The sequence below is a fragment of the Stegodyphus dumicola genome, chromosome 5 (assembly GCF_044657685.1).
Source record: "Stegodyphus dumicola isolate Sdum_Otavi_A_Nest chromosome 5, ASM4465768v1".
Taxonomy (NCBI): Eukaryota; Metazoa; Arthropoda; class Arachnida; order Araneae; family Eresidae; genus Stegodyphus; species Stegodyphus dumicola.
The window spans coordinates 48,091,738-48,105,231 of NC_140772.1; the positions used below are offsets into that span (position 1 = coordinate 48,091,738).

Genomic DNA, 13,494 nt, shown 5'->3' on the forward strand with positions numbered 1-13,494 from the left:
TCATACTGGAAGGTTATTTCATTAAATATTTCAAATATCACATCACTTGAAAATATTAGAAAGATTATAAAGAAACTTCATGAAGAAATATTCAACTACATCAATATACACAGCTAAGATATAGTATATTTATTCATTTATAAAACTGTTATTTAAATAATGTTAATATTAAATTTTACATAATATAATAAAAATAATATTCAGTTACCTTGTCATGCTTTTTCAAAATTTTTCGAAATCCAGTAAAATTCAAGTTTTGATAATTCTGCAGCAAAATTAAACTAAGATAAAATTCACTAAAAGCTAGCCTTAATTCATGAATTTTACGGTATTGCACATTCCTTTTCACTTGTCTATTTAAAGCCTTCTGTACAGCAAACCTAATTTTTAAAAACAATTTTTAATTACAAATACAATTCAAATTTTAAAATAATATATAAAATAGAAATAAAATATTTCTTTTTTGATGGAATAGATACAGATTCAATAGGTATAGCACATACAGCTAATTTTATAGCAGTTAATTCTCTTAATTAAAAAAAAAAAATAATAAGACATCTCTCAGGGCTTAATTTATAAAACTAGACGTGCTGGAGGTCTATGGAAGGTATTCAGGAAAATGAATAGAAATACTCATAATGAAAAGTTAAGAATTAAAAAAAAAAAATGTAAAGACTAATAAAAATTTAATTAATTAATGGCAAATAATTAAATAAAATCAGACCTCAATCTTATTTGAGATTTTGGCTGAAATTATAATTTCCCTAAGTACCAAAACCAGGCTCTAATGGGCTTCTGAATTTAAGCCCTGAATATTACAGTATAATGTTCTATTTAAAGAACCTGTACAAACACAAAACATTCTTTTTCCAGCACACATATGAAAGAACATAAAATAGTTAAAGCATCACTCATGAGAGTAAAGAGAAAACTAGAATCAACATGAAAATATAGAAGAAAAGTACTCACAAAAACAAATAGAAGACACTCTCTGACTACAGTCCCCTGCCAATATAATTATAACTGTGAACCAGGATGTGGGAGAAATGTCTACAAATTCAAGTGTTGATCTGTAAGCCTATATCAAATGTATGGTTCTGTATAAGTGACCACTTTCATCCCTCCCCCCTATTTGGTTACCATTTGTCTGAAAAGCCTACAGGTGCTCTTTCTTACAGAAAATTACTGGTGCTTTATTTAATGGAGCTATTTACCTTAGTATTTTAAAATATTAGGCTAGTTGTCACTTAGCATGCACATAAATACATAAACAATGATTTCCCTTCACTATTCTGTTGAAAATCACAGATAAGTGAGCCACGGATACTTAATCAACAGACAAGAAAGCATGACTAAGAGGACTGGAAGAAATGTATACGTTCCCAAACAAGCTCTTCCTGGAAGTGAAGGTTTTGGCATATAGGAGGAAACTTTCCTTTCCTTACATGGACGTCCATAATCCGGAATGACCTATAATCCAGACCTCAAAGTTACAAACTTTCTGCCCATGCGTAAACGCATAATGCATTTACGCATGCGCATAACACATTTATGCATGCCCATTTAATGTATAACGAACAGTATAACCTAGGCTAAAATTATCTATTTCAATTAATGTTGCAGATTGCATTGTTCGTTAATCTTCCAATTGGATCCGGCTTATTATTTTTTGCAGACTGTTAGAGAAATTTTATAAAAATTAAGCTTGATCTTTCGATTATGTCAAAATGAGTTTCCAATTCTGGAGCTGCCAAAGGATCTACAAAGCGAAAGCATGTTTCGATGTCAATCAAACAAAAAGTGGAATTGCTGCAAAAAATGGATAAAGGCATGAAGAAAGCGACAGAGAGGTTAGTGAAAACGAAAAAATTTCGATTGACAAGTTAGTCGGTATTCTCGGCACAGCAATTACAGGACTTGAACAGTGGAACTTTGTAACTGAACGCACAAAAAACGAAGCAACTTAAACTACTTGCATTGAAAGAAATGTTTAATAAAGTAAACAAATAAATATTAAGCTTTTCCTTTTGTAAATTTTGATACTCTTTAGATCATAATTGCTCTTTATTTCATAAATTACGGTTTCATATTTTTAATTTTATAATTTCTGCATGCCATCTTACCAGATTTAAAGTGATGATCTATAATCCAAAAAAATCCCTAATCCGGAATCACCGAAGTCCCGACGAGTCCAGATTAAAGACTCTGTACTGTATTAGTATTTCTGGAATTGGTATTGTTGCAAGCTATGGGATCATTGATGCTTCTTTAAACAATGTGTCCAGACAAGTAGGAAGGCATGAATAATTTATTAGGAAAATAGACATATAATAAATACTACAAAGAGCACAATAGCTAGAAATAGGGTCAAAGTAGGATGTCTGAGTTTCTTGCTTGTGCATTCTTACCGAGTTTTAATCTTAGTTATTATTCCCTGCTCTCTTTCATAATGACAAATATCATGAAAGCCATGTTTCATTTTATAAATCATGACATCAATGAGCTTGAAAGGACTAGTTGTGAAGCAGAGCTCTTCGACTCAGCTGTTAAAGAGCTACATGATTTGAAGCTACTGAAGTTGCTACTACAGTCAGCCTTCTCTGGAATCTCTACTGATGCTGATATCGCCAATGGACAATCATCTACTGCTGACATGCCATCCCCTGCTGTTTCTATGCGTGGTAAATGAGTGCAGACTCTTGAGTCTGAGACTTATAATAAATTTGTCATCCTCAAAGATGAATCTGACCAGGAGTTCACCCCTTTACCCCTAAACCTTCCAGGAAAACAATCTCCAAACCTGCCAAGCCATCTAAGCGGCACATGCCTAATCCGCAGAAACCATTCTCATCCTCTCAGGCAGAAACATGCAAAATCCAGGAAGAATTCCCACATGAGGCCTTGCTTTCAAAGGATCCGAAAGAATCAATGAGACTTCAAGGAACCACCACCGAATAACCAATGCAGAATCCAGACCCTTCGGAAATTTCTACTGTATCATACACCTCCCCACCCAACTCGAGATTTTGCAATGTACAACGAAAGACCCAAATTATTCAGACTGTCATACTGATTTAACAAGGAAAGCACTAAATGATTTACTTGAGAAAAATATTAAAGACTTTGAAAGAAAAACTTGAACTAAAAGCTTTCAGGGGAGACGTCCATCTCCAAATCACAGCCTTGCTCAACTCAAAAAATGCAAAATACTTTACCCACATGCTTCCTGACAATGAGCTGCTTAAAGCAGTCATCTGGAGTATACCTTCTTAGATTGATCCTACAGAGACAGGCAAAGCACTCATTCTCAGCTACACAGTTAATAGAGTAGTCCAATTCACTCACCAGCGCGGCCCTGACATCCAAAAGATGCCATTTTTCTTCGTCATGCTACCTTGTAAAGATAAATCAAGAACTATTCAAAACCTGGAATATCTCTTGCATCAGCGTCAAAACTTACAGGGGCCGTAGAGGGACTACTTGATGTTTTGTCAAAAGTTTCATCACGCTCAGGCAAGCTGTCATCTGCCGTCCAGTTGTGTTAAATGCAGCCAGGAGCACAAATCTCCCTCCTGGACTAAACCCTCTTCACAGCCAGCTACCTTCAAACTTTGGTTTGATTGAGAGAAGGACAACATGGTTTTACACGCGACACATAATGCCAGTGTGTCCGTGAACTTTCCCCAGACTCGTTTGTAGTTCTGAAAGCAACCCTAAAGTGGGCTCTGTGTGACCTGTGGCCAAAACCACACGGCACCATACCATGGTTGTGTTTATTTCCCAAAAATAAGGCAAAACTCAACCGGGAATAAGCTATACTCTGAAACAGTTATTACAAATAGTGCTCAGCCTTCCCTAGGATATAAACCCTCAAAAATTGCTGAACTCCCCACCAAGCTTGAAGAAGACAAACTAGTCATCATGCAACATACTGCCACTATCTCCATGCTTAAAGATACCAACACTTGACTCACTAGTGCTGCTGCCAAATCAGTCATGTCCTCTCAACCCAACCATGAATAATTCAAATAGCTCATTTGCGTCCATTTCTGTCGTGCTCTGGAATGCACAAAACCTCACCACCAAACTACATGAACTTCATCAGCTTCTCTACCAGCAGGATATTGACATCTGTCTAATCACAGAAACACACACTATTCTCAGACATGCTCCAAAAATTGCAAATTACTCATCTTAATGCTGTGACAAACTCAGACACTGAGGCGGAGGTGTTATCATCCAGTGCAAAATGTTCCCCGAGCTCAGGACTCATTACCACAGACAACTCTAAGTTATTTGAAGTAGCATATGCAAATATCACAATTCCAAACTAGGAAATGTCAGATTTTGTGCTTTCTACAGTCCACTGGACAATCAGATTACTGAAGCAGACCTGCAAATATATCTCAACAATCCTGCTCCCACGATCATCAGCAGTGACTTTAATGCCAAGCACACTGACTGGGGATGTAATTTCACAAATAGTACTGGCAGAACCATCCACAGCTATGTTGACAATCAACCCATTTTTATTTTTGTCCCAGAGGAGCCAACCTAATGCCCAAACATGATTAATAGATGCCCGGATATATTGGACCTTTTTCTGACTAACTTTAATCTTCCCATCTCACTAGAAACTGTTCAGACCATATTCTAGTCCCGGCAAGACTTGGTATAAATTAGCCCACTCTCTCCTGCTCAAGAAAAATTACTGACTGGAAATTTTTTTATAGTATTGCTGCTATTTCATCCTTCTATCTCAGCTCTTTTCACTCTCCCGAAGACATCGACAATGCAATCTGGACTCTTACCTCAAAACTACAATCAACTACTTTAGGCTACTCCACTACATCAGAGACTTTATCACCCAAAGGAATAGACTCAGGAAGCAATTTAATCAGATTTGGAACCCAGCACTCAAGATTGAAATTAACAGGCTCACAAGAAAAATTCATAATCTCATTCAAGCTCATTGCACTAAAATCTGGAATAACAATATGGAGAATCTAAACTTAAACGGTTCCTTCAGGAACTTCCCAAGAAAAAATTTAAAAAGCCTTCCTCAATGCTCCACCAAACCAAAAGCCAGACAGTTTTGCCTACACCAATAGGGAAAAAGCAAACACTTTTGCTGCTCCCATAATCAGACAGTTCATCCCCAACGACTTCCTTACTGAACCTGCTGCCATCAACGCCGTTTCTGAACACATCAATAGTTCTTCTCCTCATATCATCTATCTCACCTCTCCCAAGGAAATTACTTATATCATCAAGCATTCCAAATCTAAAAAAGTTCCAGAGAATGATCAAATTTCTAACAAACTCCTGAAAACACTGCTTCACAGTGTCATCTGCAAACTCCGATGCATCTATTACGCTTGCCTCACAAGGTCTTATTTCCAAAACTTTAGAAGCAACTGACATCTTCGTTATTCCCAAGCCAAGGAAACCTCAGGATAAACCTTCTAGTTACAGACCCATTAGTCTCCTCTCCTCATTTGGAAAGAATTATCTACACTCAACTATAGCCACACCTTATGTTTCTTCCTAATGACCAATACAGCTTCTGCAAAGGACTCTCTACCACTCATCAGGATTTTGGACCTTAGAAATAAACTCAGCATCACAATCTTTATATTAGACGTGGCCAAAGCTTTTGATGCATCTGGCATGAGGGACTTCTATATACAAGCTTATCCATCTTCCTCTTCCTGATGAACTCTTCTCATCCTGAAGTCATTTTTGGAGCACAGAACTGTCTCAGATCTTCATACCATCCAAAGTGGCATCCCAAAAGGGTCAATTCTTGCACCAATTTTACAGCTCATCTTATGTTCACAATTTTCCCATCTTCAAGGCCAATTCCAACTTTATGCTTGCATGCTACACAGATCACACGACACTCATTCAAAAATCTCATAGTCCAAATAATGCCCTTCTCAAGCTACAAGAAAAAACATCTGCAGGCTGAAAACTGGTGTTGCCAATAGAGAATAAATATCAACTCTGAAAGTCCAAAATTCTGCTAATGCGACGATATAAAACGTGCCTATAGTGAACAATGCAAAATATCTCGGCATCATCTTTAATAACACTTTCACATGGTCTACAAACATTAACGCTATCAAAGGAAAAATTTATGGTATATTTGAAAACACTATTTTATTTTCTGCTCTCGGATTTCTCCGGCCTCAGTCTACGGTGCAAACTACATATCTAAACTGCAATCATTTGTCCCATCTTCTCTTACGCCTTTTCCGTTTTGACTAATGCAACTGAAAATGACATAAACAAATGACAGGTCATCTAAAACAAATTCCTTTGGATCATCACTAGAGTACCGTACTTAGTGAAACAAAAACCTCAAAATAGACTATGTCAGAGATCTTAAAAAACTCAATGGGAACTTTTACAACAAGGCCATAAATAATCATACAGCAGACTTGTTAAATCACAAACTAATGACGAATTCTCCACCCGACCATTTACTGCCCATTTCTAAATATGCTGCAGCACAACACTTAAAAGTCCAAGTTCTATTCACAGAAGATCCTCTCTTCTGTGAATAACCTATTATCTTCATTTTCTCCCCAGCTTTCATGCAAAGCATGCTAGCCACATGGTAATGCCCCAAACGGAAGGCCCTCAGATTGCAAGTTCAAATCGCGGCCATGAAAAAAGTGTCAATTTATTTTACAAATTTCTACTATAGACTACTTTAGATTTGTTGGACTTTTTAATTGTTACAAGCCCTCTACTGTATTTTTTTTACACTTAGTACTCAAGATATTTATTTTTATTCATGCATCGCCGCCACTACGCTTGTCATGCTTGATATTTTGTCCCTGAATCCTTCTATTTTGCTGAAAACACACAACTACTTTTTAGGATTGTGGAACTTCCCTTATTGTATATCTGCACTTATTGTATTCTTCCCATTGCACCCTGCAAACATTGTATTTTTAATTCTGTATTCTTTCTGTACTGTGTATAAGTTTTCACGATAGCTGCTTCAATTACTAGACTGCACCTCTCCCAGGTCCGAGACATGCTTGCTTCAATCCTGGTCGGCAGCCTTCTCTGCATTTCTCCTCATCCCCCATGCCAGCTTATGGGAATAAACTGATTTTTCATTTTTGTTTTGTCCTCCTGTCTACACAACTCCTTGCTCCGAAGTTTCATTCAGGCAATTTCCTCACAAGGTCCAATGTGGACTTATTTTCATGAATGCAGAAAAGTACTGCAAACATAGTAGAATGCCTTCATAAACACATCTGTATCAACGCAGCTGGAAATTACTCAAGAACATGGATATTCATCAACTCCTCCTCAACACTTGAAATAAGTCATAAAATTAATATCACTAAATGTTTATATTTTGAGAGGCAACGCGGATTTTTGGTATTCGACTGTATTTACAACAATATAGATTTGCAAATTTTACTTCCTGTTAAAATAAATTGTTATGAGATCAAAAGTATTTTTTGCTGTAAATGTGATTCAATTTCACAAAAAAAAAAAAAAAAAAAAAAAAAAAAGTGCCTGAGCTCATCTTTCTTAGAACTCCAGCACATTTAGAATTTCAATCCATCTCCAAAACCTGGTTCCAGTGGGCTATGACACAATTTATGCTGATATTTATTACAGGTTAATTCAAAATGATTGACCCAATTTAAGACTAGCATAATTTTGCACTTATTAACTGTGTACTAAATAGATATCAAATGAAAAAGAATATCTCAGAGTTATACAGTGTCATCAAAATGTTGATCTTTCTCATCATTGGAGTTCTACTACATTAAAATAATCAGAATTTAAGACATATTTTGCTTAATTTTAAGGCAAATAAGACAGAGGCATATATGGCTTGCTGCCATTGAAATCAAGCTTTTTTTCAAAATCTATACCAAATAAAAGTTGCTTTCACACCTCATTTTAAATTTCCCATTGGCATGTTCTTTTTCTATTTAACCATATCTATAGTTAACAGAAGAAATTTCCTGACTTTTTAACAATTTTTTTTTTCCACAACTTCAGTCCAATGCTCAATTCAATATGATGCTAGTAGTTCATAATTTTTCACTTATTCAACAATAATATTCACCTTTAACAGTGGAATGGTATTTATTGTATTAAAATATACATTGAAGAAACAGATAAATGAGTATTAAGTTTTAGGATACATTTTCTTTATACTTATATTAATCACTTTGTGATTAGAAAGTAAAATGTTTTGATAGAAGGCATGAAATTTAACAATTTTTCCATTACTAAATTTCAACTCTTTCACTAAAATCTTGACTTATACAGCAAGTTAACTTGCTTTACTTTAATATTAAAAAAAAAAAAAATTAAGTTTTTTACAGTGTAGTACCTATTCTCTTATGCACATTCTTGAGATATTTGGTTCATAACAGTTCTCATTCGTATGCTGTCTACATAAACAAATGGCATAATCCTTCTTTTACATCACACAAAGTTTGCTATCTAATTAAAAAATTTCCTCTTTTCTTTTTTTCAGTATTGAAAATAAAACAAAGACATATAAAAAAAAAGGAAGCTATTTCAATAACTCTCAAAACAGATATATTGTTAAAGTAATTGCAAATTATTTGCTTTTGCTAATAATAACAAAATAAACGTTTCAATTTATTTCGCTTTTGCTGAAAAAGAATTTAAAGAAATTTTTCAAACTGATAAATATGTACTCATTTTCATAGAATAGTAATTACTTGTATAACTGTTACAGCAGAATAATTTAAATGCTTTGATTACAGAAGTTTATTAATTCTAAAATACACTTCAATTCCTTTCATAGCACAATAAATTATTCTGATGTAAAGTACTAGAACTGAATCAATCCCTCAAAATGATGAATAAATTAAACTTGGCAGTTTTAAAACAAAGTAAAAACTTACTAAAAAAATTTACTTACTTTTTACCACTTCCACCTCTAACTCTTTCATTGCTTGACACTGCATTATGGAGTTCACTTTTCAAATTACCTGATTTACGTGTAGCCTCAGCAATTTTTTCTGGAAGAAATATTATTGATAACACCTTTTTCAAACAATAAACAACATTTTTCACACAATAAATTCGGTAAAAATTTACTCTATGGTACCCCTTGGCGAATCCTTTCTTTTATTATGCTAAGATCGGCACCAATTTCAAGATGGCCACTACAAAAAAGCAAAATAAGAAATCAAAGACTTATACAAACTCGGTGTCCATGTACACATCGACCTATTTTAACTTTGAAAAATTCAGAGAATTGCACAAACTAAGCTCTGTGCACTTCCTTAACTTGTCCATGTACACATCGATCTATTTTCACTTAAACAAAATCAGGAAGCTAAAACAAAGTTAAAACTATCATGGTAACCAGAAAAATTCACCACTGTTTTAACACACAGAGATGAACATATAACAAAAATTAACACACAGCGATGAATAAATAAATGAAACGTCAATTTTTGAACATACCTTTTTCTCACGTGCATACATTTAGGCTTCCAACCACCATCTCTTTCACATGAGCAATTCAATTAAATTTTTCGTCATATCGGCTCATTCATATCTATCAACAATTATACCAGCTATCATGCAAAAATCAAATGTCTTTCATCCATCATCCAACCCATACACAAACCTCAAATTCACAATTTAATCATAATCTAACTCATCAACATTCATTCTCTTAGTCACCTCAGACATACTCAAATGACGGTACCCACAGCAAAACAATAGCAAGTTCAAAATATAAGGCCATACCATGCACCTGCAACCAAACACAACAGTTGAAAAGAATGGTAAAAACCATAAGCATGTGTCCATACGAAATGGTTACTATTGCAAAAAAATAACCAAAATCTAAATTTATCACAACACATTTGGCGATATTCACAGAAATAACACCTTTTTAATGAGAAAAACTGGAAAAAAAAATTTCCCCAAGGGTAGTTTCGCCAACATTAGGGTTACCAAAAAACTTATTTCAAACAGCAGGCTTCCAGATTTCACGAACAACCAATACCATTTGAATATTTTTTCAGACAAAAACCAAGGGGTACCAAGATTAGCCTAAATGGATGATCAATCAATCTGTTGTCAAAACACATCATTTTTCAATTTTTTTTTAATTTATAAGAATAAAAAATCCACTACATATAATTACCTGAGAAAAAGGTGTTGATTTTTCTAAGTTCTTTTTCACAATGATGGAAAAAATCTTCATCAAAATTTGCATAATATCGAGCAATATCACTATGATCCACCACTGAAAAATACAAAATTAGACCATATCAAAAAAATTAAATTTATATGCTAATTATTCATCAATAAATTACATTAAAATATACCTTCAGGTGACGGTGCACGCTCTACACCAGAGTACAACATAGCCTTCATTTCCTAAAAAAACATTTTTCAAAATATAAACAGAAATAGAATACCTTAAGATATTTTTTCATTCAACATTATAATTTTGCCCTTAGGATTTTAGGAATCCGCAACAAGCATTTTTAAACAAATTATTAAACCCATGATTTTTAGTCATAATACAGGAATTCTGTATGCATGACATAAAATGTTTTTAACATACTGATTTCTTTTAAAATGACTTTCAGGAAACTATACACTACTTATATACATAATCTAACCTTTAAGAAACGTATTATAGTTAACTTTTAACCCCTTTATTTGCATTAAAGAAGACATAATTAGTTAGTTTTCCCTCATGGTATCATAAAAACATCATTTGATTATTTTTGTTATAGGATGTCAACATATAAAATAAGCTTAAATGCTATCAGATATACAAAACCTTTTTTTCACAAGTTAAACACTTCAGAAATGCATGGTTAAGGATAATATGAAATATATATTTGTTTGCATATCATATAACTCTTAAGACATAATATGATAATAAAATTAAAATGAAAAGATCAAAAAGTTAGCAAAAGCATTCAAGTTTTCAAGAAATGTGCAGGATGAATAAGCCCAAAATGTAATGAAGCATGCAAAAGGAAAATGCCAAGTTTAAAATTTTGCTTATAATTATAGCTATTATGTTATTTATCAAGAACATCCTTAAATTTTATGCAGCAAGATAATGTCAGTTGTCAGTAAAAACACGAGTAATCTATTTGCACACAATCACAAATTTAATGATACAGCACCTTGATATGCACGAAAAATCATTTCAGCAAATACAAGCTTTTTATAACTAATCAGTTAAAAAAAAATTCGAAATAACAGACAAACTTTAATTTTGAACTCGTTCAATATACTCATAAAGATGCATTTTTGTTACTCTCTGATTAGTAAATATGAGTTCCCGAAGAAACTTTAAAATAGTGATTATCAGTTGTCAACTGAAATCTATATGTACTTTCAGGAATTTCAACAGCATGGTACGAAACAGAACTGTATTAAAAACGTAGCAAGTTTTTGCGTTCTAATAGTAAAGATACAAAATGCATTACATAGCAAGATTCTGTCACATCAAAAGGAATTTAATTATAAAGAACGGATGTTGCTATATTTTAAAAAAATGAAAGAAAGCAATATTATTACTACGGCATACTACTAAAGCAAGAAAAATGTATTTCACTTCTTTTGGTTTGACGCTACAATAAATTCTTTAAAAGCATAAATTGTATGCACTTTGGAACTATACTAACAGGACACAACATGACATATAAGTAAGTAACACACGCCAGACAATATTCATAAAAGCTCTTCAGGGAGTAATAACATTATACCTCATACTGGATGTATTGTTTCCGCCACTCTGGAGTAATATGAGCGGCTAAATGTTCAGCAAATTTCATTATTATATTCTAAATGAGAAAATGCACTTCATAAATCCAGTAAATTATGCAAAATACAAAAATTCTGACTCCCTTGCACTCATTTACGTTCAACCACACCGATAACACCCTCAGCTATCAAAACACACACCGAATTGCAAAAACATATAAAAAAGACAGACAAAGTAGACAGACGTTTTGTTTTGCATCCGCTAAGTCTTTCTGCTCGCAGGGCGAAACCATCAGGATCAAGGAACGGTTCAATTTTAATGCCTTTATCCCCACATCATCAAAGATTAAATAATTATCATCAAAAGAAGGGTCGGCAAAAAGGTAAAATTTAGCACCGAACTGTCAAAATAACAAAAAGTAAACTGCCTTCCACAGTGAAGAAAAAATCATTAGGGATCAAGGATCAAAGAAAGGTTCAATTACACACAGATCGCGAGTGTCAAGATGTAGAAACATCTTTTTACTCTCGAGACACCTAGGCTTAATGCCTTTATCCCGATATCATCAAAGACTATTATCATAAAGACATTTATTAAAAAAAAAGTTCGGCAAAGAGGTAAAATTTAGTGTCGAATTCTCAAAATAACAAAAGGTAAACTGCCTTCCACAGGGTAAAAAGGTAAAAATACTGAAGGACTTAATAATTTAGTGATTTTCAGATCAAATAAAGGAGCAAAATCAATTTTGAAGGGTTACATAATGAATTTTGAAAGATTCGATATTTCCTTGATCAATGATCTTGTGGTGTTAACAACAGGAGAAAGGAACCACTCGCGAAAGGTCATTCACGTCGCAAGTCATTCGGGTCTGGGGAGGAAAGGGAGCGGGAAACTAGTTAGGCGAGTTAGATTTAAAGAGACAGGGCCAGAACTCTCCGTGAGGAGAAACATAAGATAAATAAATTAATAGCTTTAAGTGACATGATATAACAGTAATAAATTACAGAAATTCTCTTAAAGAGATTGAGTTTAAATAAAATATCTGTGCAGAAGAACCCTTTTAGCAACAAAGAGGTGCTTACTCTAAAGTTACAACAGCTTACGGTTGAAAGAAAATTTCCCGATTACGAGACAAAGAGAGTGACCCTAAGCGAAGCTGAAAGAACAGCGAATTCGCTTAAGCGGGGGAGGGTCAGTAAGAGAGTTTAGTGATAGCTTCGAGGAGACTCGTCTCCTTAGCAACACCTCTTAGGAAATGGTAACGCATTGTATCAAGGCCAACTAGATATCTACAGGCCTGCTCCACCGATTTGTGACGTCACAATCGAAGGCGATCGTTCCCACGGTAGACGCAGCCGACTGTTTCATTTATGTAGTGCGCAGCGTTTTATTTCCAACACAAAAGTCAAGTCAAATTAATTTTTACAACTAATATTTCGAATTTTAGGAATAATAACGTACTATGTTATATCGTAATGATATTTAAATACTAAATACCGATTTATTAAACAGAAAATAAAAATAAGATTTGAGTGATATTGTAAATTTAGCAGAGCTGATTTAAATTAAACTGAAACATATCTGAACTTTTATACGGAAATAAAATGGACACAAAAATTATTTATAAAAATTATACGGTATGATAATATCAATGAAAATATAACATATGTAATGAACTAAACATGAGATGTTTTCATTTTGTAATAAAAAGAAAAAATATGTTAAAGCTC

At 33.8% G+C, this 13,494-nt stretch overlaps 1 protein-coding gene across 1 annotated transcript in view; it reads right to left on the bottom strand.

Annotated features, from left to right (window-relative positions):
* LOC118193890 (solute carrier family 53 member 1-like) overlaps positions 1 to 11,978 on the bottom strand; it is a 55,331-nt gene extending 43,353 nt beyond the window's left edge. The window contains exons 1-5 of the mRNA XM_035365055.2: positions 11,766 to 11,978; positions 10,362 to 10,413; positions 10,178 to 10,279; positions 8,936 to 9,035; positions 209 to 380 (exon numbers count right to left, since the gene is read on the bottom strand). Of these exons, the coding sequence (XP_035220946.2) occupies positions 209 to 380; positions 8,936 to 9,035; positions 10,178 to 10,279; positions 10,362 to 10,413; positions 11,766 to 11,834 (495 nt within the window). The 5' untranslated portion in view covers positions 11,835 to 11,978. The remainder of the gene's footprint in view (positions 1 to 208; positions 381 to 8,935; positions 9,036 to 10,177; positions 10,280 to 10,361; positions 10,414 to 11,765) is intronic.
* Positions 11,979 to 13,494: the final 1,516 nt, after the last annotated feature.